Source organism: Pristis pectinata, chromosome 2 (genome assembly GCF_009764475.1).
Source record: "Pristis pectinata isolate sPriPec2 chromosome 2, sPriPec2.1.pri, whole genome shotgun sequence".
Classification (NCBI taxonomy): Eukaryota; Metazoa; Chordata; class Chondrichthyes; order Rhinopristiformes; family Pristidae; genus Pristis; species Pristis pectinata.
In genome coordinates, this window is record NC_067406.1 from 99514447 (window position 1) to 99539753 (window position 25307).

The window sequence follows — 25307 nt, forward strand, 5'->3', positions numbered from 1 at the left end:
TTATTTATACAAACACCCACACACTAAACTACATTATTTAAATCAAATAAAAAGCTTTACTTACTCTTCTCCTGACAGAAGATTCCTCCCATTCATTTGAATGAGTCCAAATACTTGGACGAGATTTAACCTGGCATAGGTTCAGTGTATGAATATCCCAGACTGAAAGCTTTGAAACATCTGGAAATTGGTTACGCCTTACAGGACTCCATGGAATCCAAGACAACACAGATACCCAGAGACGGTGCTCGGCTCAGCAAAAGGCTGCACTTCAGCAGACACTTATCTGGCAGCAGATCCAGGTGAATCTTGGTGGAAGATCTGCTCTAATATCTGCTAATAAAAGGAACTACACAAAGTAGATACACATTACATTAGTTTACATACAATGCAATACTGTCAATAGGTTGTTTTCCTGCATTTACTTAGCCTACACTATTATTGGATTCAAGGAGTGTGGCAGAGCAGTGCAGCAATTAATGTTGCTGCCTCATAGCTCCAGTGATTTGGGTTCGATCCTGACTTGTTTTGCTGTCTGTCAGAGTTTTTATGTTCTCTCAGTGAACATATCACCTTCCACCAAATCCCAAAAGCCTAAATGGCTGCTGCCAGTTACCCTTCAATTGAAGTAAATGGCAAGTGAATTAAAAGGGTGTTGATGGGAATTTGAAAGGGAATAAATTGCTCTGATAGAGGGAACCAAGAGAGAGAATGGGACTGCTGGATTAACTCCCCAAGAGCCAGCATAGAGTCAATGGATGAATGGTCTCCTTCTGTATTGTAAGCAATAAGTAAGCAAGCTTACCACTATTCCACTGCCCTTCCAAGGACAACTCAGGATGAGCAAAAAGCATCATCCATGTCCTGAGAACAAATGTTACAAAACAACAAGAATCCCACTGAAACTCAACTTCGTGAGGAAAAGAAAATACTGTGCAATGATCTTAGAGCGCCAAACAACATAGCTCAAAGAGTGCAAATGGCGAAACATTTTGCAACTGATACAAGTGGCATTTTTTGAGTACGAACATGAAACTTGCACTTCATCTCTTGACAATTTAAGAGGACTTAGCAGTACGCCCATATTCAAAACCAAAAATCTGAAAGTGCTGGAAATCTGAAATAAAAACAGAAAATGCTGGAAACACTCAGCACATCGAACAGCAAGCGTGGATAGAAAAGCAAAGTTAATATCTCACAACAGAAATTATTTATCAGATGCTGCCTGACTTGCTGGTACTTCCAGCATTTTCTGTTTAATGCATATACTAACTTGTGTTTCCACTGTGAGAGTGCCTTGATAAACAAACACACCACAGCCGCATCACCCTCATCTGGGAAAAGAAGAACATGTAGGAGACACATAAAGTGGTCACAATTACAGTCCTGAGTGTCAGTTAAAGCATAACTTCTTGAAGATAACCTGGTTGTGGTAATTACAAAGGGATCATCCTGCTGCCTGCCACAGGAAAGGTCATCTTCAGAGTCCTCTTCAACTGCCTCTTCCAGTGGTAGACAAGTTGCTCGTCAAACCTTGCAGTAGTTTGCACTTCTGCCTCACAGCTGTGGGGATCTGGATTTAATCTTGATTTTGGGTGCTATATGTAAGAGGCTTCCTCCCACAAACCAAAGAAGGGCTGGTGGAATAATGATCTACTGTAAAAAAAAATGTTTTTGGCAAACTGGTAACTGACAAAAAGAATCAAAGTGATGAATATTTGGAAATGGGGGAATGGGACTAACTGGATTGCTTTATTGGGAGCCATCATGGATCCAGTGAATCAAGAGGCCTCCTGCTATGTCATAACCATTATCTATGGAACAATATAGATTCTGACAACCTAGAAAGCGACAGTGGACCTGACCTCCATTGTATGACAACTCCAAGGTAATTACAGGAAGCAGTATCAACCAGTATTCCCGCCGCTGTCTGTAAAGAGTTTGTACGTTCTCCCCTGTGACTGCGTGGGTTTCCTCCGGGTGTTCCAGTTTCCTCCCACGTTCCAAAGACATACAGGTTAGGAAGTTGTGGGTAAGCTATGTTGGCGACGGAAGTGTGGCGACACTTGCGGGCTGCCCCCAGAACACTCTACGCAAAAGATGCATTTCACTGTGTGTTTCGATGTACATGTGACTAATATCTTATATGTGGTATTTTTCTAATTTACAAATGACTTTGACTCAGTCAATCAAGAGGGATAGTGGAGGTTCATTCTCAAGTTTGATTACCTGCAGAAATTCACCTCCATTCTACAGGTGCTGCCATATTTCTAACCAATGGGTCCATCAAGGACACAACCTGAATGCAAACTAGGATCAGGCAAAGATGTGTTATTGCTTCAACCCTTAACAAACATCTGTTGCAAACTTGCCAATTCCCACAGCCACCTCAACAACACTTCCTCCCGCACTGCATCCTATAAGTACTCTACTCCATTATTCAGGTTCCTCAGTGTCTGTCATATCTACTCCAATGACAAAGCTTTCCACACAGTTGCCTCTGACATGTCCTCTTTCTTCCTTAACTGTGGCTTCCCTTCTACAGTGCCCTCAACCACAAATCATTCATTTCCCACACATCTGCTCTCATGCCCTCTCCTCCAGGACAACAAGATTCCACAACCGGACACTTCTTCCCTTCTCCTTTCAGTGTTACAAAAAGACTGATACCTTCACAACTTCCTGATCTACTCTTCCATCTCCACAACCACTCCTCTTCTTACAGCACTTTCCCATGAAGCCACAGAAGATGCAACTCTTCCCACAATTGAGGAACCCAAACAACCCTTCTGGGTGAAGCAGCTATTCACTCACACTTCCTCCAATCTGTATTCAGTGCTTGCAAGACAGCCTCCTCTACATTGGAGAAACTAAACAAAGAGTGGGTGACTGCTTTGTGGAGCACCTTCACTCAGTCTGTAGGGTCAACCCAGAGTAACAAATTGATATCATTTTAATTCTCCACCCCACTCCCATTCAGATTTGCCTGCGGACCCCTGCAATATTTCAACAAGCTCAAGAAACAGCACCTCCTCTTCTGGCTGAATAGGTTGCAGCCTACAAGACTCAATGTTAGATCCAACAAATTCCAGTGAAGTGGTTTCTGTTTGTCTCAGAACTGGCCAAATTCCCTGTAAGCTTATCCATTTGCAATATTAAGTCAGCTTTTCTCACCTTTTCAGTTCTGATTATGATCTTTGACCAGAACAGTTAACTCTGCACCTTGCTCCATGCTGAATCCTTCCAGCATTTACTGCTTTTTTTTTTCAGATTTCCAGCAGCTTGTTTTAAACTGTGAAATCTGGTTTCCTCTCTAGAGACAAGATCACACCAACTTCAGTCATTGATGGCAGAACAGAGACTATGCTTGCATATATGCACACTTAGATGCGAGCTCTAAGCCACAATAGATTCTTACACCAAGGTATGAAAAAGAATGGGCCTTGAGAGAGAACATCCTTCAGCAAAGATCTTTTTCCCCGCACGGTACAACACAGATCCCTAAATAATAAAGATCCAGGATAAGACCTTGGAAAGATTGGACCATTTCCCATATCTTTGGAGAAACCTCCCTGTAAAGGTAGACATGATGATGAAATTCACTACCACCTCCATTACACCAGAACAGTATTTGACTACCTGAGGAAAAAGCATTTAAATCCAGCTTTAAGCTATGTTCTACTATCAACTGTGATTCCTGTGCTCCTGTAAGCTTCACAAACATTGACTATTCTAATAGGCACCTCAAAAGCACTGGAGAGGTACCACAAATGCTGTGTCCACGAGATCTTCCAAACACAAAGATAGGATAAGCAAACCAATAATCAACATCTTCTCCAATGCCCCTAGCATTGAGACCCTAATTATACTCAGCTGGCTCCAAATGGCAGGCTACATTATTTGCCTTACACCAGACTTCTAAAGAGGCCACTGTACTCTGAGCCCTGTCATAGTGAGAGATCCCCAGGTGAAGAGAGGAAATGATTCATTCTGGAGAACTGGAGTGGGAGCAGGTCATCCATCACCCTGAAAGACTGCCTTAGATTGATGACAACATCATACAACCTAGCCAATGTGGTAAGTGGCTTAAGTCCTCTTCAGTCACAGCAGAGATATAGACAGACCTGGACAGCCAGTGGGTTACAGAAAGCAAAGTTACAGAAAATCACATGCAGAGCTTGATAGGGAGCAGGGACTGGGAGCCACCTGAAAACACACACCTTAAGCTTAGACTAAATGCAAGATTTGAGAAGGTTGACCAGAAAGGTGAAATCAAGACATGGGCAGGAAGATAGCATGATGTAGTTTTATCATTGTTTATGCTTTCAAGTTTAATCAAGCTGAGATGTTATTATATTTGTTACCCTGCATCCAGACTTCCTGTCCAGTGGTTGTATATGAGAGAATATATAATCTACACCACAAACTTAAAATATTATTGACTATCTATGGCTGTCATTTTTGAGATAGTTTTCTTCTTTATAGCCAGTTCCTTTTACAAGGAGTCTATTCCCCATTATCCTTTATTTTGAAGAATAAAAAAATTGTGCTTCAAGGCTTATCATTGGTATAAGAGAAAGGGCAAAGAGAAGCTAAAAAAAAAGCCTGCAACTTTGGAAAGAGCTGCTTCAGCACAAACTGAACAGTGAAATACAACAGCATCCCTGTGTTATACTAAAAGAGTATAACATTGATTTTCACACTGTAAAGCCTCACAGCAATTAAGAGCAAGCTGGGAGTAAGGAGAGATCCTCAAAAAAAGAGAATGTAGTGGATTTTGTACAGGATGATTATGTTGCACATATGAAATCCTTTTAGAATTCTTGTTAGACAATGACATTATATGATAGTGGACCAAGATTAGGAAATGGACTTCAGATACAGAGCAGTTTTTAATCAGACTGAACCATCTCAAGGCATGAAATGCTAAATCAGCTAGAAAAGTTGGTCTGAATGGTGACGGATGAAATTTAATCCAGACAAGTATAAGGTAATGCACTTTGGGAAGTCAAATTCTGGTAAGTAGAGTAAATGGCAGGGGCCTTAGGAGCGATGATGTAGAGAGAGATCTTGGAATGCAAGCCTAAAGGTGGTGACATAGGTGGATCAGGTAGAGAAGAAAGCATTTTGTATGCTTGCCTTCATAGGCTGAGGCATTGAGTGCAAGAGTTAGGACGGCACGTTGCAGCTGTACAAAACATTGGCTAGACCACAGTATTGTGTACAGTTCTGGTTGGCACACAACAAGGAGGATGTGGTCATAAAAGAGAGAGTGCAGAAGAGAATTACCAGGATGTTGCCTGGAATGAAAGGGCACAGTTATAAAGGAGATATTTGATAAGCTGGGTTTATTCTCACTGGGTTGTAAGAGGCTGAGGGGTGACCTTATGGAGGTTTATAAAATTATGAGGGGCATGCATAGGATGGACAGTCAGAAGCTTTTTCCCAGTGCAGAGGAGTATAAAACTAGAGGGTACAGATTTAAGGTGAGAGGGAAGAAATTTAAAGGCGATCTGAGAGGTTAGTTTTTCCACACAGAGGGTGGTGAATACCTGGAATGAGCTGCCAAAGGGGATGGTGGAGGCAGATACGATTACCTCATTTAAAAGACGTTGGGGACAGGTACTTAGATAGGAAAGGCGTAGTGGGATATGGGCTGAACGTGGGCAAATGGGATCAGCGTAGATAGGCATCATGGTCAGTGTGGATGAAAGGGCCGTTTTTGAGCTGTACGATTCTATGGCATTCCTTGTATTTCCCCAAAATACAAGGCCAAAACAACAACAGCTGCAAACACATATTCAGAAAAGTGTAATCACTGCTGCATCTGTTCCGTTGTGCTTAAAGGTTCCCGAACTAATTTTCAGTATGGCTCACCTATTACACACTCTGGCAGCTGAAAGTAAATATAGGAAATCACTTGCTCACCTCACCACTCCCCCACACCAGTGACATTTAATGACACAAGCAGTACATTACTCTCCAGGCACGTCCACTGCCAGCAAGCTAAACCTTCATCATAAAAACAGAGCCTTCCTTCATTGCCATGCACAGGATCAATCCAATATAATTCATCGTTTTAAGCACGGCTTTCAAGTCTCAGAACTAGGCAGGGAGATTGTTGGGAGGAGAGGGGAGGGTAGGAGGAAAGACACACAAGATATAGTGTTTACTGCCAAGCACACAGGCACAGTCTAACTCGCCATTGATGAAAAGGCTTCTGGTAAATTGTATTTAGTCAGGGCAATCGAGCCTGATCTGGCCAATTAATTATCGCCCCAGCTCAGCCTGTCATTGTATCAGCCCCAGTGCGGGAAACAATCACTGCTTGTTCCATGGCTCAAAGCTGGTTATTTATCTGATCTGAAACATTCCAAACAATCACGGCCTTTCTGGCAGTCAGTAAAGCCCTGACTGGGCTGGGAATTATTACACCAAGAATCATTTATATTCAATACCAGTTTGCCAGCTAATGACAACACAGAGAACCATCACAGTTTAAATGCGCATTCACTACTCGAATCAATTGGGCAAATTAAAAATCAACACAGTGCCTCTAGATCCTCAACGATATACATATTGCTCCTTGCAATTATCTATCCACACATTGCCATCACCAGCCAGCTATTCATTTTTCTTTTGAACAAGATATATGAGGCAGAAAGATTTTATGAGCTAATAGTCTAATAATACCTAGGAATTTATGCACGTAAACAATTATTTCTTCAGACAGAAAATTTGCAAAAATGTTTTACTCCAAGATTTTTTGTACATCCGCTACCTAGATATTGCAAGCATTCCCAATACATCAGAAGTACAAATGCTGATGAATACATTTCTAATTCATTAGAAAAGTGAATTATTGGCATTGATTTTGTGATTCAGTGTAAACCAAGTGAGGCATGTATTTTATATCTCTTTGCAGCTTGAAGTAAGATCAAAGGGATAGAACCATACATTTTATGTTTTGGCACATCGCAATCTGCACCATAGACCCCATTGTTAGGTGCGTGATCTCAATATTCCTATTCACACCATGAATGCATGTGTACATTAGGCTTTTTGTGTGTTAGTCGGTGGACAGAATGGTGAGACAGAAAGCAGAGTGTTCTTTTTTAGTTTGTTGCGAGTGCTTTACTTCTCTGCTTCTTGACTGTGCTGGATGCTTGTCAAGTAAATGCAGACAAAGATATACTGATATTGCAAGTCAGTGAGTGGCTACAACAGTGTCATCATACCCATGTCAGGGGCTAGTACGAGATTTCTATTGGTCAGCACACTGTTCTAAGTTTTCGAACTCCACCCCTAACCCACCATATAACAGAAGGTTGCACTCATGATTTTTCTTTCCCAGATAAATATGAGCTGCAGTACCAATGTTATAACTGTGATGGCTATCAGGATTTCATACTTAAAAGTTAATAAAAATACTTTCTTTTGTCAAAACATGGCTTTACTTTAATTGAGAAATGGACAAAACCCTGAGTGGGATGGAAGTGGTGGGGAGAAGTGTACTTCTTACTTCTTTGCAGAATACCAAGCTTTAGCATGTTTGGGACATCAGGAAATGAGTAGAATAGGGAAAGAGATTCAGCTTATAAAGCACAGTATAAATAAAGGTCCTGGGTTCAATTTTCAACCTGTACTGAGTTAGTTGATTGTTGTCAAGGAACTCAGTAGGACTACAGCTGAGTGGGGAATTAGCACCAGGGTTTCCTGGTTTCATCTCATCATTGAGAGTCAGCTGAAACCTATGGTTTTGTCTAATGTATGAGACTAGGAACTGAAGGGAAACCTCTCTTTTAAATTTCTGCAGAAAGAAGTGCCTTCATAAGTAGAAAAAGAGAGAAATGACAAAAAGTTAACAGACAGAAAGAATACATCAAGAACATGTGTTCCTTCCTTTCCACTCTTAACAATCTCACTAACCATTCCTTCCCAAAGACAATATAGAAGAGCGTAACAAAACTAATCTTGCATCAATCTCAAACACTGAACTAATAATTTCTGTTGATCAGATCAGAATTCTTTCATCTCGAGGAATTTAAAGCTAATTCTGATTTCACAATCTTGAGTTGCAGGCTGAATAACTGGAACAATATCACTACTTGAACTAATAACCTATAATGAATGTATTTTACAAATATCAGGGATTAAAAGATCCTCCTCTACCTTACGTGCAACTTCCTCTTACTGAGAGCAACTCCGTAGTTTGAAGAGAGACCATTTCCAACTAAGCATAGAGATGGCAGGCATGATAAGTGAACACGTCATATGGGTCTGATAAATGTGTGCAACTCTGAAGTTGGACTAATGCAGATTATTGAGTCTCAGTGCTACCCTGTTAAAGAATTGAGAGCAATTGAGAAATTTATTTTTTATTAAGCCCTGAGGCTAAAGGCTTACAGAACTTCACTGACATTGGCACTCATCACAGAGGTCATTAACAGACTGATAAGGTTAACAACACATTGAGTACATATAATGCTGAACTTTCTCACAAATTCATGGATGCTAAGTGATCAATTGGATACATTCTATACAACTGAAAATTAAAGATGGCAGCTTCTGTTGACTGGTGAAGATGAATGACAGACAATTTGATAGTCTGGAACTTCTTGATAAAGATTGGCTTGAAAATATGCAGTGTATAATGGTCCTAGAGTGTCTGTGAAGAAATATGGTTAGGAAAAATAAAGGCCAAAGGTGGGGGGCAGAGAGAAGTCAGGTTTAAGGGGCAAGGAAGTGAAAAGAGTAGAATTCGACAAAAATTAGGTGGGAAAAGTCAAAAATTGACTGGCTAGTGATTTTCAAATACTCTGTCTCTTTATAAAAGTACTATATAGATTTAAATATAAAGAACTAAATTTAAATGATAATATTTTTAAACTAAATATTTATTTTCGCTTTAAACTAGAAAACAATCCAGGAAGGTAAGAATAAGTAAAGGTAGGGTAAGTTCCAACTAGGTAACAAATCAGTGTATCTAAAAACAAAGAGCAAAGAAATGCAAAGTTTCTTGAATTCTGACAGGCAGCCGAGACTCTTCCGTGCAAGTCTTTCATTGTGTGGGAACTTCAAGACGATTCCAGTGTCCTGGGGGAAGCATGTAAAGGAAATGCCACCAAGTGCTTGAGTTTCAAGTTGGGAGTTCCAGGACTAAGGAACACCTGGAGTCACTGCGGAGCATCAGGATGACGGCAAGTTTCCTGGCTGGTATGTTCCAGAAGGTGGCCACCTCATTGGCAGAAAGATGGAGTGTTTAGGAGAGCAAGTAAATTGGCATACAAAATGGCAAGAAAAGATAGCAATGCATTAATCTCCAATCCATGCACTTCAGTGTGCATGGCACTCTTAAACCTCAACTTGGCATTAGAAATCGGTGGCACCAATGCTTTGGATTGTGGCTAGGACATGGCAACATGGGATAAAAGAATGCACAGTGGAGAACACAAACGGGCAGAAATCAGTCGTTATGGGTGATTTGAGAGTCGGGGGTGGCAGGCTAATGTTTCAGAACCATCAAGGAATCCCACATGGTCTGCTGCCTAATGCCTGGATAAAAGACAGAGTAGTTTCTGCAAGGGAAATGGGTGACCCAGATGTTGAGGTGCACATTGGTCCCAATGTCAAAAGGAGATAAGGAACTTTCAGGCATTGAAGTGCAAGTTAAATTTAGGACCTTGAAGGCAGTAATCCCTGGATTATGCCTTCTGTCATGTACCAACAAATAAAAAGAAAAGGCAGATTAATACTAGAGACCTGGTACAAGAGGGAGGGGTTCAAATTTTTTGAACTATTGCTCTGGAAGGAAGGACCTGTTCAAGGCTGATGGATGCACCTCAACATCAAAAAAAAACCTCAAGAAAGCAATAAGGTGGAAAGAGTGCACATGGCAAACAGTACCAGAATAGATAGTAGCAATTTTGAGTAACCCAACTGATTTTATGAGGTGACAGAGAAGTTTGATAAAGGACTGCAGAAAATGTCATTTAAATCCATTTTCAGAAGGCATTTGAAAAAGCCCCACAAAGGAGGGTGGTGAGCTCCAAGGAATAAATGGATCACTGACAGCATGGATAAAAGATTGGCTTAAGGATAAGAAGCCACAAATTATGGTAACTGATGGTTTTCCAAACTGGAGGATGGAAAACAGTGGTGTTCCTCAGGGGTAGGTACTGGAACCAGTGCTTCTGCTGAGGTATACTATTTACTTGCATATGGTTGTGTCAAGCAAATATGGAAAATGTACAGATAACACACACATTGGAAGTGTCAGAAATAGTGAGAAGGATAATCAGTAACTATGATATAAGAATGACAGTAACAAGACATAGACATAGGTTATCCGGTCTGGGCAGTCAACTGGCAGATGAAATTTAACACAGAAGTATTAATTAATATATACTGACAGAAAGAATGAGGAGAGACAATACAGATGAAATGGCACAGTTCTAAACATGTGCAGGAAATAAAAGACCTAGGTTTATATTCAAATTACCTGAAAATGACAAAACATGTTGAAAGAGCAATTAGAACAGCATACAGAGCACTGGGCTTCATAACTGGAAGCATAAAACATAAACGCAAGGAGATTTTGTTGAACGTCAGGCCACGACTGGAGTATTTTGCCCAGTTCTGGTCAGCACATTTTCAGATGGTTGCAAAGTTCTAACAAAGATCAGATAAAATATTTACCAGAATGGTTCTCAGAACAAGAGAGTCAATCCCAGACTGGAGAAGCTGGGGGGGCGGACGGGGGGGCGCAGTTGGGGTGGTTTCTCTTTGGAGCAAAGAAGGTTGAGAGGTAATTTGTTGAAGCTATGGAAGATCATATTTGGTTTAAATAGGATAAATTGAGGAAAACTGTTATCATTAATGGATGATTCCAGGAGATGACCTCCACAGATTGGAAGATATCTAATATAAACCTACCATTAAAGAAAGTGGATGAGAGGAATAGGGGAACCACAGATCAATTAAGCTGCCATCAGTGGTACAATCTAGAAAGGAAATGGTAACAGGGCACTTGAAAAATAATAATAGAATTAGACAGAATCAACTTAAACTCATGAAAGGAAAATCATCTTCTACAAACCTAACAGAGTTTTTGAGGTTATAACCAATAAAATAGATAGGGAGCAGCTAGCAGAGACACTGCCACACAGCTCCAGAGACCCAGGTTCAATCCTGACCTCCGGAGCTATGGTGTAATTTGAAGGTTCTCACGCTTACCACATTCTGTTATTTGGGGCGGCACAGTAGTAGAGCGGTTAGCATAACGCTATTACAGTGCCAGCGACCCAGCTTCAATTCCGCCGCTGTCTGTAAGGAGCTTCTATGTTCTCCCAGTGTCTGCATGGGTTTCCTCTGGGTGCTCCGGTTTCTTCCTACATTCCAAAGACGTATGGGTTAGGAGCGGTGGGCATGCTATGTTGGCGCCGGAAGAGTGGCGACACTTGCAGGCTGCCCCCAGAACATTCTCAGTAACACAAAAAGACACATTTCACTGCGTGTTTCGATGTACACATGACTAATAAATATCTCACCTTATTTTACCTTATTTGGACTTCCAGAAGGAATTGGGGTAATATACTGGTGTGGATTGTGGATTAGTTAATGGACAGAAAAGAAATTGGGAATAAATGGGCATTTTAGGGTTGGGAAGAAGTGTTGCCGGACCGGACTAAGTGTAGTTGCTGATGATACAAAGCTGAATTAAAGTGCAACTTGTGGAAACACACTGAGAAGTTTCAAAGGGCAGAAAATGGCAGATGGAACATAATACGGAAAAATGTGAAGGCTTCCTAATTTGTCAGCAAAAAAAGAGAAAAGTGGATTTTTTTTTAAACAGTGAGAATTTAAAAAAATGTTGGAGTTTTAAAGGATCCTTACACAGGGTTCCCAACCAGACCAGGGGCCTCTGACAGTACAGCCTTAGAACACAGTTGAAATTGCTTAGCTACACTAAATAGCCAAATAAAACCTTTCCCAAGACTATAATCGGCTGAGGCATCATTGGGTGGCAAAGTGAAAACTTGCCTGAGGTGTGGACAACAAATGTCCTATTTCGCCATCCCCTCAAGAATTTATCAGGGTTGGAGAGCAATGGGGGGGGGGGGGGGGGGGTGCGGGAATAGAAAGGTGAGATAGCAGGGGGAGCAGGTGCAGAGAGTGGAAGGTGGGCAGCCAGTAAAAAGGGATGAGCGTCTAGTGTAAGAAAGGAAATAGGGGGTCAAGCAAAAGGATGAAAGAGAGAGGGGGCTGTGAGAATTGGAGGGAGGGAAATCCAAGGAGAGCGAGAGATGGTTAGGAGATGGGGAGGATACTTGAGATGACAAAAGGACCAAATCACAGAGAAATACAGCACAGAAACAGGCCCTTCGGCCATCAAGACCATGTAGATCATCAACCATTTACAGTAATCCCACATTAATCCATCTCCACATTTCATCAATTTACACCAGATTCTACAGTGCACCAATACAATCGGGGCAATTTACAGTGGCCACTTAACCTACAGTTTACAGTGGCTATTTACCTACACGTCTTTGGGATGAGGGAGGAAACCAGAGCACTCTGAGGAAACCCAGTGATCACAGGGAGAAGGTGCAGACTCCACACAGACTGCACCCGAGGTCAGGATTGAATCTGGACCTCTGGTTCTGTCAAGCAGTGGGTCCACTAGCTACACTGCTGTGCCACTCTCAAGGTGAAAGGAATGCAGGGGAGGGTGGGTGAGAGCAAGGAAAAGGCAATATATGCCCGAGCCCATCCATATATGTGTACAAGTTTGAACGTGCTGACAGGCGCCACATTTGTGCGTATCTGAGCTTGACTCAAATGCAGAGTTTTGTTTTCAGCCACTGAAATTATCTGCACAAATAACGACTGCCATTTTTCCTCATAAACAATCCAATAACTGTGACAAGGAATGTTTTCTTAATGGAAAACTGCAAACACAGCCAATAAATTTATATAAATGCAATACTGTGCCTCACATCTGTTGATTCAAAGTCACCTAATTTCAATTAATATCATTTTTGGTATCACTACAGGAGAAAAATAGGTTTAATCTTCTGAAATATTTCTTGCACAGATGTTCAAGATATCACCATAACCTCTTCTTATTCCCAGAAATCCGCCCCGCCCCCACCACCACTCTATGGCAACGTTACATTTCATTTGAAAAGACAACCAGTTTTAATGCACTATCTCCCCAATTCATTACTCTGTTATTCTTCATTCCTGATCACTTTCTTCTTGTATCCCTTCTACATTCCTAATTTGCTGCTGTTCTTCAGTTCTGAACAGCTCTTTTATCATAGTCTCCCTGTTCTCAATGAGATGTATTTCATGCTTTGTCTGCACCTGTGGTCTGTACTGGCCACCTATCTGCCTGCAATGCTTTCGTTTAATCTTACAAGATCTTCTTAATTATTTATCCAATGTGAGCTCCTGTCTGCATGACAAGAAAATATTGGGAGAGGTTTTAATGCTCTGACTTTGACAGTGAAAAATTAATTTGTGGGCGTAAAATCATGGAGGTGTTAAAAAAACACACAAGTGGAGGTATGGTGATGAGGAAAGTGCAAATGGAAGTGCTCCGTTTGGCATTTTGGTCAATCTCCAGAGAGCATTGGCATAGTCAGTGCACATCAGGGAGCGTTTGGGAAATCGTAGGAGGGGAAAGGATAAGCTGAGGATGAGTGATGCTCAGAAAAGGACATCAGTGGGGCTTATCCGGAGGTGGCGGTGTTTTGTAGGCAGTAACTTCTATCAGTGAGGGAACAAAAAATATTACCTCACAGAAGATCAACAAATCAGACTCTCTGGCAGTGGCCAGAGTAGGAATGGGCTCACTAACTCGATGCAGAACAGGACTCAATCTGTTCCAAGACAGTTCATGAACATCACGTCCCTGGTAGAATTTCAACCAAGTGATGTTAATCATAGATTGTATGCTAATTGACATACATAGGCATGGGCATAATATGTATCAATTACTCAAAAGGAATCAAGCCACGTTTCTGGAAACACACAACATGGGCGCAAAGTACTTCAACAGGTTTTAGGTAAAATTCTCTCATGAAAGAACTTGCGTTATCCTAGAAAATTTCGATCCAGGATGTCAACTATAAGTGCTTATGGGAGAAACTAAGCACCAGAGCATGGCTAACATATCTAGTGAAATGGATTTTCAATCTGTTCATCTTTAAAATATTAAATATCCCTAAAGAAAAATATTCATTCAAGAGAAGTATTGGATAATTCTCTGTTTTGTAATACAGGAAAAATTTCCATTCATATCCCAACTTTTATATGGTAAAATTCTGTTTTGAACAGAAGGGGATTGGAATGTCACCACCCACCCCAACAGCCTCCAATACACCTAAACCCACAGTCACCACTGAAGATAGAAGATCAGTCTTCCAGGGAGTGAACCTGCAGAAAGCAACTGGCCCAGATGGTGTCCCTGGCCGTGTCCTTAGATCATGCACCGATCAGCTGGTGGGGGTATTTGCAGACATATTTAACCTCTCCCTGCTTCAAACTGAGCTTCCCACCTGCTTTAAGAAAACCACTATCATCCTGGTACATAAGAGAAACAAGGTAACGTGCCTTAATGACTATAGCCCAGTGGCTCTGACATCCACCATCATGAAGTGCTTCAGGAGGCTGGTCATGGCACGCATTAACTCCAGACTCCCAGACAACCTTGACCCATTGCAATTCGCCTACCACCAAAACAGGTCTACAACAGACACCATCTCCCTGGCCCTTCACTCATCTCTGGAGCATCTGGACAGTAAAGACACCTACGCTAGACTATTGCTTATTGACTACACCTCCACCTTCAATACTATAATTCCAAGCAAACTCATCTCCAAACACTTAGACCTGGGACTCAACACCTCCCTTTGCAACTGGATCCTTGACTTCCTGACCAAAAGACCGCAATCAGTAAGGATAGGCAGCAACACCTCCACCATGATTATTCTCAACACCGGCGCCCCACAAGGCTGCGTCCTCAGCCCCCTACTCTATTCGTTATACACTCACTTCTGCTTGGCCAGATTCTGCTTTAACTCCATCTACAGGTTTGCAGATGATATCACCCTGGTGGGCCATATCTCAAATAAAGATGAGTCAGAGTACAGGAAGGAGATAGAGAGCTTAGTAACATGGTGGCATGACAACAACTTTCCCTCAATGTCAGCAAAACAAAAGAGCTGGTAATTGACTTCAGGAAGGAGGGCGGTGCACAAGCTCCTGTTTACATCAATGGTGCTGAGGTCGAGAGGGTTGAGAGCTTCAAGTTCCTAGGAGTAAATATCACCAATAGCTTGTCTTGGTCCATCCACAACCAAGAAAGCTCACCAGTGTCTTTACTTCCTCAGGAGGCGAAAGAAATTTGGCATGTTCCCTTTGATTCTCACCAATTTTTATCAATGCGCCATAGAAAGCATTCAATCAGGATGCATCATGGCTTGGTATGGCAACTGCTCTGCCCATGACCACAAGAAACTGCAGAGAGTTGTGGACACAGCTCAGCACATCATAGAAACCAGCCTCCCCTGCATAGACTCTGTCTACAGTTCTCGCTGCCTCGGCAAAACAGCCAGCACAATCAAAGACCCCACCCACCCCAGACATTCTCTCTTCTTTCCCCCCATTCCCCCTCCAAATTGGGCCAAAGATACAAAAGCCTGAAAGCACATACCACCAGGCTCAAGGACAGCTTCTATCCTGCTGTTATAAGACTATTGAATGGTTCCCTAGTATGATAAGATGGACTCTTGACCTCACAATCTACTTCGCTGTGACCTTGCACCTTACTGTCTACCTGCACAGTACTTTCTCTGTACTGTAACACTTCATTCTGTACTCTGTTATAGTTTTACCTTGTACTACTTCAATGCACTATTGTAATGAATTGATCTGTATGGACGGTATGCAAGACAAGTTTTTCACTGTACCTCAGTACATGTGCTCCAGAGGTTGTTATCAACAATAATTGATGGGAAAACCACTTATTAGAAGAGATGACCAGAAGTCTGGTCTAAGATGTCGGTATTAAAATGTGCTTTGAGGATGAAAGAGAGGTAAAGAGGTGGTAAGGTTCAGAGAATGAAAGGCTGAGCATACAGCTTTAGAAGTTAAAAGCATGATCACCAGCCATGGAGGGGTTTCAAAACCAGAGAGAGAATTTAAAATCAAGGGGCTGTTTAACAAAGAGCCAATGTAGGTTCTATAAGCAGGGATGATGAGTGAATGGGATGGTTCAACTTAGGCTTTGAATTGCAGAGCAAGAGAAGACAGCCAAAATGGATTGGAATTGTCCAGAGGCAACATGGGCACGTATTTAAGAATCCAACATGAAATCAGGTGAGGCAGGAGTAGGGGCCTGAGTGACAATGGAGTAAAGTATTCTCATAATATGTCGACAAACCTAGAAAAGCAAGGGGTTAGTATAGATAGGCACTTGATGGCCAGTATGGACATGGTGGGCTAGAGGGCCTGTTTATGTGCTGTATGACTGTGACTCAGAGTTGGCTTTTGTTACAGAGGTAGAAATACCTGGTCTTTGTAGTTGTATGGATAAGTGGTCTGAAACACATCAAGGAATCTTTTCCCCTAATGAATAAAAGTAGAGGACATAGTTTTAGGGTAAAGGGTAAGAGATATAGAGGATCTGACGGAGACGTTTTTCATCTGGAGTACAAGGCAGGAAGCAGATGCGCTAACAACACACAAGACGTATCTGGAAGAGCCCTTGAATCGCCTTGGCATAGAAGGCGAAGTGCTGGAAGAGGGGATTAACGTAGATGGGTCCTCACTAGTCAGCGTGGACATAGTTGGCCAAATGGCCTGTTTCCATGCTATATGACTCTAAGGTAAAATATAACACGAAGGTTGTGAGCAGTCTAGTTTCAAATAGATGGATCAGATCAGTGGCCAGGGAATGGAGTTTGAATTGAGAAATGAAAATGATGTTTTCAGTCTTCTGAGCTGAAACTTCAGCTCTTCCAGAATCGGATGTTGGACAAGAAATTTAATAACTCAGAGGTAGCCGAGGAATCAACAAAGATCATCTTGTGATAGAGTTGTGATAGAGTACGTGCAGAAACGGCTACCATAACTCCAGATGATGATGCTACAGAGCAGTATGTAGAGAGTAGAAGGGCCAAAGACCAGGTCCTTAAGGAAAGTTACCAGTACAGGCGCAGGACAAGAAAGCCTTTGCTGGTGATTGCTTACAAGTGGGGTAAGAATGGAATAACATGAGGGTGGACCAACCCTGCCTGACAAGATGGAGAGGTGCTTTAGAAAGATGGTGCAATCAACTATACCAAAGGCTGAAGTAAGGTTGAGAAGTACAAAAGAGAGGTAAACAATATTTATCACAAACAGGAGATGTCACTGGCGCTGTTTCATTATTGCATAGGGACAGAAAGGGGAAATTCAAACAAGTATCTCTGGGGCAAGGTGGACACAAATTTGGGAAGCTAAATCACATTCAAGTACTTCAGAAGGAAGGAGGTGGAAGATGGATCAATAGGTTGCATGGACAGAAAGGTCAAGGTTTGGTTTCTTGAGGCAAGGGATAATTAGGTACAGACAGAAAGTCTAGTGAGTTTTTGTTTTACTTTGTGATGGAGACATGGCTAAATTCAAATACATTTAATGTGATTTTTTAAGTTGATTTCAAAACAGTGACTCGGCTTCTGAGCAATGCCACTCAGAAGAATCATATTATTGTGGTACAATAGTATTTGTTTTGTGCTACACATACTATATATTGATTGTTATTTGAAGATAAATCCCATCTCGAACAGCTCCTCAACACCTAAGAATATTTAATTTTCTCATTTGACGTGACTAGCTCTCCACCAACCATAAACAGTGCCCAAAGCTATACAGTTGAAACTAATAGCATTTTGCAAAATCACTGAATTTAGGGGATTTTCTTGTCTCATTTTTGAGAGAAGACTGATAATGCATAAAAGCCAGTTATGAAAATGTTGTATGTACACTGTCTGGCCCGAGGGACAACTTAGAAGCCTGGGTTATCAATTTCACTGAAGTTGACATAGAACAAGGCCAGAAAATACCATCCAACTAATTATTTTGCACCAATCTGTCAAATTGATGTAGTCATATCATTGAAGTGACCTTGCACTGCCTCACCCACCCTAATAAACAGAAATACAAGTTTGTATTGTTTGCTTTGTCAACCGGATGCAGTTTGTGAATGAATGAAGCAGCACTGAAATATTGCTCTGCTCAAATTTAATATTATTCAAAATACAGATATTTTTAGTTTTCATACCAAGGCCTTGATGCTAGAATGTGTTATGTTATAGAACAAACAAAATGTGGAATTTAGAAGAAAAGTTGTTACATAGCAGGTGTTTTTGCTGCTCTTCAAATTGTATTTTCAAAGTTAATTTTCCAGATGCTTTGCCTCAAAGTGCAAAGAAATACGTGCAATTTTACACTGAAACTTAAGCCTTTCATATAGGAACCAGCATATTAATTCATTCAACCCACATAAAGAATCTTATCAGCAGTTTTTTTTAACTAATTACAGGCTGAACACACCATAGGAACCCGTGTGGGCTTGTCAACTTTCGGGAATAGTAATGGTTTAATGTTACCCTGACAATGGATCTCATTTTAAGCCTAATATTGTGAATTTTAAAATAGCTTCACTGCTAAGCTTCTTCTTTCTACCTGATTTTCTCTGTTAGACAATTACAAGAGAAAGACAGGCATTCTGACAAGGTATAGGCTTTATGCTGGTTGCTGTCAACCTCTGGACAAATAAAAAGCTAAAGAAAAAATAGACTAATTTTCTTTACAAAGCTAAAGTAGTGACATCCTCTTGGGAATCACCAGTGTTCTGGTGTTAGTTTCCCGGTTGTATTGTGTAAAATACACGCAAAGTGCAGCAGTAACATCAAACATCTCTTCCTTTCAGTATCAATAAAAAAATTACATTGAAGGCATTCCAGGTCTTTAAAATGGCCAGCTGGTTCAACCCCACTCTGCCTCTCTCTGCATCCCTTTTTCACATACCTTTTTCTTGTTTGCAGGGCAAATGTAGAAATTGGTTATTATGTTGGTAGTGCCAGACTGCAAGTTCAGTTTCACATAGGTAGTTCCATAATCTGATGACCTGCCAACAAAATAAGGAAGTAATTATTAATTAATGGAAATGGAGTCATACAGCATGAAAGCAGGCCATCTGGCCCATCAAGTCTACATTAACCATTGAGCATCCATTTTACACCAATCCTGCAGTGAACCCACTTTATTCTCCTGACATTCACACCAACCTTCCCCAGATTCTATCACTCATCTACAGGTTGAGGGCAATGTAGAATGGCCAACCTACTAACCAGCATATCCTTGGGATATCTTTGGGATGCTGGAAGAAACCGCAGCACCCAGAGAAAACCCATGCAATCACTGGGAGAATATGCAAATTATACATAGACAGCACTGGAGGTCAGGATTGATCCCAGGATGCTGAAACTGTGATGGAGCAGCTTTACCAGCTTCACCAACACGTTGCCTTATTAATGGTGGCATTAGTGTGCTTCTAAACTTTGGTTAAAGCAAATAAAGAACTAACAAATTGGTATATTGTGCAAAATGTAGCATATAGAACAATGCTCTACGAGTGTGCTTCAGGGACACTTCTGACAAGTACTACTTATAAATACAATAATAGCAACAACCTACACCTCCAATATAGTAAAATGTCCCAAGGCACAACAGAAGGGCTTGAGAAAAACAGATTTTAAAATGGTGATATCGTGGCAAAAAGCTTTAGGAAGGGAATTGAAAAGCTTAGGGCCTCAGCAGATGAAGAGTTGGCCCCTACTGTACCCAACCAGTTACATGGCTTCCCTCAAACATCAGCTTGAGAGGTTTTTGCCCTGCCAAGTGCTGTATGTGCAAGCTCCTAACAGATCATCCATACCTGAAAAGTGTGATGTGACTAGCCTGTGACCAGGCTTTTAACCAACAATTTTTTTTATTACAAAGGAAGGGGTAAAAGGGTGAATTAAGTGTTAAATCAGGTAGAGAAAACTATAAAGAGAATACATGAAAGACTAAGAGAGAAATAAAACAATAAATAAATATTTTATAAAACATTAAGAATCTCAGAACAAGTTACTACCTTCAGGACTGCAACTGCACCATTTATATAATTCCCTTTCTGTGCCTAAGAGGTGGATTGGCATTGCAGAAACCAAAATCTCCTGCTAACTCTAACATTCTGTGTCAGGTTTAATTGGCATTATTGTATAATTACAACAAATTCATGATCCTCATGGGAAAGTTAAGGGTAATCTGCCGTTTTTGTGAGGCTAAAGCAGAACAGCAGAAAGCATCTTGTAATTTATTGCAATTCACAGAGTTTCCCCTTCCTCATCACACTGCTGCATAATTTACAGTTAATAATGAGAAGTACAATTAAACTCATTATTTTGGCAGTAAAGTCTGTGGCATGATATTACAGAACATACTCAGTTCACCCCTATTGTGATAGCCTACCAGAAGACTGGAACATAGAAAAGCTAAACTTTGTTGTCAAGAGCACCAGACAATCTGACTCCAACCAATCACAAAAGGGTTGCCAGGCCAAACTTAATCTACTTTTATACTGGTGGTCTTTTAGTTTTGTTCCTGCAGCAACATCCACACACTTACTCCTGGTCAACAAGCTACTATTAAATCATACTCAATTATTCAAGCAACAGACTGGTAAACAAGTCTGTTCTTGGGAGAACGGAGTCAGATTTAACAGTGTAAAGTTTTACCAGAATATCCAGATTTAAAATCATATCAATTTTTGAACAGTTTTAAACAAACTGAAAACCATTGCACTTCCTGTGTTACTTTACAGAACAGGCCAACCAATTATGTGCAAATTGCCCAAAGGTTATTGCAACTTCCACATTCAATGTTGTAAATAATAAGTAGCGGTAAAAATAATATATTTTACTGTTTCCATGAAATACAACAAACATTTCAATTATCTAACACTAATTTATGTGAAAACTGCAAAAACGATTCTGCATCATTAATGACTTCATAAACCAAATTTATGGCTTCTTTGCCAGGCAAGTCAGATAACTGAGAATGAACCTTACGGATGTCAAACTTCTTCAAGCATGTTTGACTGAAATATGTGTCAACTATTGAGATTATTTTAGAGAATGGAATCTTTCCTGCACCTCCATAGGGATGTAGGAATATACAGTATGAGCAAGCAGTCATTTGACTCACCTTAGACAGAAAGCAAAGAAGATACACTGGGGCAGAACTTGCAGTCTATAACAAAGCAATGGTCCTCACCAGTGATCTTGAAGAAAGCTCCCCACAAAGATCTATTCAACTCTGAGACATTTACCTTCTACTTTCTGACACATTTTGTTGTCAATCATCAACTGAAAGTAGGAGATCCAACTTGCTATTGTCAACCTGACTGAGCAACCAATCAATGCTGAAGAATTTTCACCCATGACAAAACAGGAAGGAAAAAGCATAAACTTAAATTAATGCTTCAAACATATAGAGGGTTAAATAAAGATTGCAGCATATACATGGCATTAAGGTAGAATCTGAAATACCAGGAACTTTTTAAAAGAAATTTAAAATCACCTGTATTTTAAATTTCTCTTGTGAAGGGACTAAAATGCACTCACATGATGTTTGGACCAGATACTTCATTGAATCATGATTATGGCTTAGTTGGCCATGTTAAAAAAAACTCACTTTAACTTTCTGTATCAATGTGCAAGATTTTCAGGTACTTTGTAGTGGGGCTACTTCAAGAATACCTGAAGTTCAAAAGACAACACATGATTTTCATTGATTACGGTGATAAAGGCTGAAAACTGCACAGCTTGTGGAAGAATGCTGAATCACTGACAGAAACTTCATGTTAAACCAAACATGCACACAAGTCACTTGCTGAGAATTTTAGACAGTAAAGGCAGAAATCTATCACTATTACAATAAAATCCTGGCCCCAATTTCTCATAAAACCCTCGTGATTTTTCCTTCAAAAGGAGTCAAATTTCTTCTTAAAATTGCTGATGTTATCAGCTTCCCAGGCTATCTGTGAATGCCTATATAAAAAGTTTGTATGTAAGCACCTTCTTTTTCATTCCTGAGGCCAAAGTTCTCACATTCAAAGCACTCAGTTCTCGATGAATCTTCAATATGTCAATGATCCCCATTTAGTCTTCTCTCTGATGAAATGCCCAATGTCAGAGATTAAAGGGCCTTTAGTGCTTTTTAAATGTTATGATATCTCCTCAATAACATGGTGAACAGATGTAGATGAACCGTGGCCTTATTTCTGTGCATCCCCCTAAAAACTGAGCCCTCAAGACTGCCCCCAGATAATGTAAATGCTCATCTTGCAGACATACTTCTCCTGAGGGACAACCAACATGATTTTGCAAAAGGCATAATAGATGTGGAGGGCATGTTTTCTCTTATGGTTGAATCTAAAATAAGGGGACACACTTTTAAGACAGAGATGAGGCAATTTATTTTCTCTCTCACAGAATCCTTAGACCTTGGCACACTCTTCTCAAAGGGCAATGGAAGCAGGATCATAATATATTTAAGGCTGAGATAAATGTGGGCAAAAAGGTTACCACGGGGAGGACAGGAATGTGGAGCTGGGATCACAATCACATCAGCCATGACATTACTAAGTGACAGCAGGCTGAAGGGGCCAAGTGTTCCTAATTCATTTGTATATTCCTGTTTAACAAAGGTTTTTCCACTGGGCTTCTCTGAAACTCCTGCTTATATTAACCTTAGCTCGAGAAATAGACTGAAGTTTTCATCCGTTCATGCTGTTCTCCAGGAGTACTATAAATTTCTGAACTAACACGGCGAGTTCAGGGAAACCACTACATCTATTGATGTGTTTGATCTTGTAGGGTTGTATGAAGTCCACTGCAATCCATTAGTGCAAATGCACACACCCATACATAAACACACACAGAAAAAAAATTCTGACAGTACAAAAGATGGCCAGAATAGGCAGAAAGGTGGTATATGCAATCTAATGTGGGTAAGTACAAGGTAAAACACGAGAGAAAATTAAGGAAAGGGCACTGAACTAAATTCAGGACTGCTCCACATTCCTAACAAGGCATGGGATCAGTCACTTCTCCAAGTAGTTGAGATTTTTGGTTTTTCATTGGGCTTTATTCACCTGTATCTTAACAATAGATATAAAGAATAACAACAGAAAATATGACCTGAACCAACATGGACAATATATTCCTTCAGAAGAGCACAAGATTTTGAGGCTTCCTAACTACTGTAAATAGCATCTGGGACCCAGACAATGGTGTGAATGGCATGGCTCCCTTCCCACAATTCCACCTTCCCCAGGCCTAGCATCTGGAAAGCCAGAACATGCCTGAGTCTGTCAAAAGCAAATTTAATATAAAAAACAGCACTCGTGGTGTACTCATGACCTTTATTTGTATTTTATGATTCCAATAAACATAATTTGTTGGCGATCTAGCCAAAACATAATAAAAGACATATTATAAAACATTAGACATTGTAGCAGGACTATACGACACAGACCCTCAAGCTTGTTCTGCCATCCAATAAGATCATGCCTGATTTGATCCTAGCCTCACCAGTACCCACCTGCCCAAACTCCATAACAGTCCATTCCCTGAAAGTCAAAAAATCTGTCTATCTCAGCCTTGAATATATGCATTGACAGGCTGGACTGTCATTTTGGAATTCCCTGCACCAGAGAATTCCAAAAATTCACAACCATTTGAGAGAAGAAATTCCTTTTCTCAGTCTTAAATGGGTAACCCTTTATCCTGAGGCTATGCTCCTCCATCAGAGAAAATATCTCATGGGGCACATTGCCTCAGGATCTGATATGTTTCAGTAAGATCACCTCTCAACCTTCCAAATTCCTATGACTAAAGGAACTTTACCACATAAAGCAATCCCTTCAAATCTGGAATCAATGGAATGATCTTTCTCTGCACTGCCTACAGACCAAAACTGTATTAAGTACTCCAGGCACAGTCTCACCAAAGCCCTATTCAGTTGTAGCAAGATTTTCCTACGCTCTGCAATAAAAGACCAATATTCTATTTGCCTTCCTAATTCCTTGTTATACCAGCATAGTAACATCCTGCATTTCTTGTGAGAATGGCCAAGTGGCACAGTCGTTGGTGCTGCTGCAACATATCTCCAGGGATATGGGTTTGATCCTGACCTCAAGTAACATCTGTGGAATCTGCACAGTCTCCCCATGACCATGTGAGTTTCCTCCCACATTAGTGTATGTTAAATGATATAAAGTATCAAAGAGGAATTGATTAGACTGTGTGTGAGAAAATAAGTTCCAGAGCTAGGGGGAAGTAAGACTTATGGAATTGCTCCCCTGGCATGGTCCCGATGGCCTGAAAGCTTTCATTCTGTATTATTTTGAAATGTTTGAAAGATTTCATTCAATGTGTGACCTCTCTGAACACTGGCATTCAATAGAGTCACATAATTTAAACAATGTTCTGCTTTCCTATTCTTCCTGCTAAAGTAGGGAAATTGAGGGAGGGGATCAGCGTGGGTGGTTCTGAAGGATGGGTCAAAGAAAAGAGTCTGGGCAAGAGCTTGTGTCCACGACAGAGTGCACGCTTATCTGTGAGCGAGCATGCACACACACCTGTGACTGAGTGCATATGCGTGCATGTGGCTGTGACTGAGTGTGCAAGTCTTCAGCTGCACGTGTGTGAGACTGTATGTTATGTACGTTTATGTGCATGCATGAGGAAACGTGTGCAACAGCCACATTATCTTACAAGAATTTACACATAGGCATTATCCACCCTCAAAACTGGAATGAAAGCCAGACATCCTCAATCTGAAAGGTTTGCTTAAAAAGATGTCAACTACTAAAGTGGATAACCTTGTATTTCTCCACATTATACTCCATCTGACTTAGCAATATCAACTCGCTATATTCTTTTGCAGGATTGTCACAACTTATTTTTCCACCTGTCTTTACAGCTTCAGCAAACTTTGATAAAAGATAAACCTAAAAAATGAGATTACCTGCCAAAGTCATTCTAACCCTCTTGTACCACCGTCAGTGGCTGAGGGCAGGCTGCTTACTTGCTCTCTGACTGCGGGGAGGGAGACTTTGGGATGGGAGGGAGTTAAGGATTTGATAGACAAAGCATGGGTCAGTGGGATGATACCCAAAATGTAATATAAAAAATTCATTT

At 40.7% G+C, this 25307-nt stretch overlaps 1 protein-coding gene across 2 annotated transcripts in view; it reads right to left on the bottom strand.

Annotated features, from left to right (window-relative positions):
• The window catches only part of sorcs2 (sortilin-related VPS10 domain containing receptor 2), a 526743-nt gene that overhangs the window by 304457 nt on the left and 196979 nt on the right, over positions 1-25307 (bottom strand). For both annotated transcript variants that reach the window (XM_052010588.1, XM_052010587.1), the window contains exon 3: positions 19084-19183. In XM_052010588.1, the coding sequence (XP_051866548.1) occupies positions 19084-19183 (100 nt within the window). The remainder of the gene's footprint in view (positions 1-19083; positions 19184-25307) is intronic.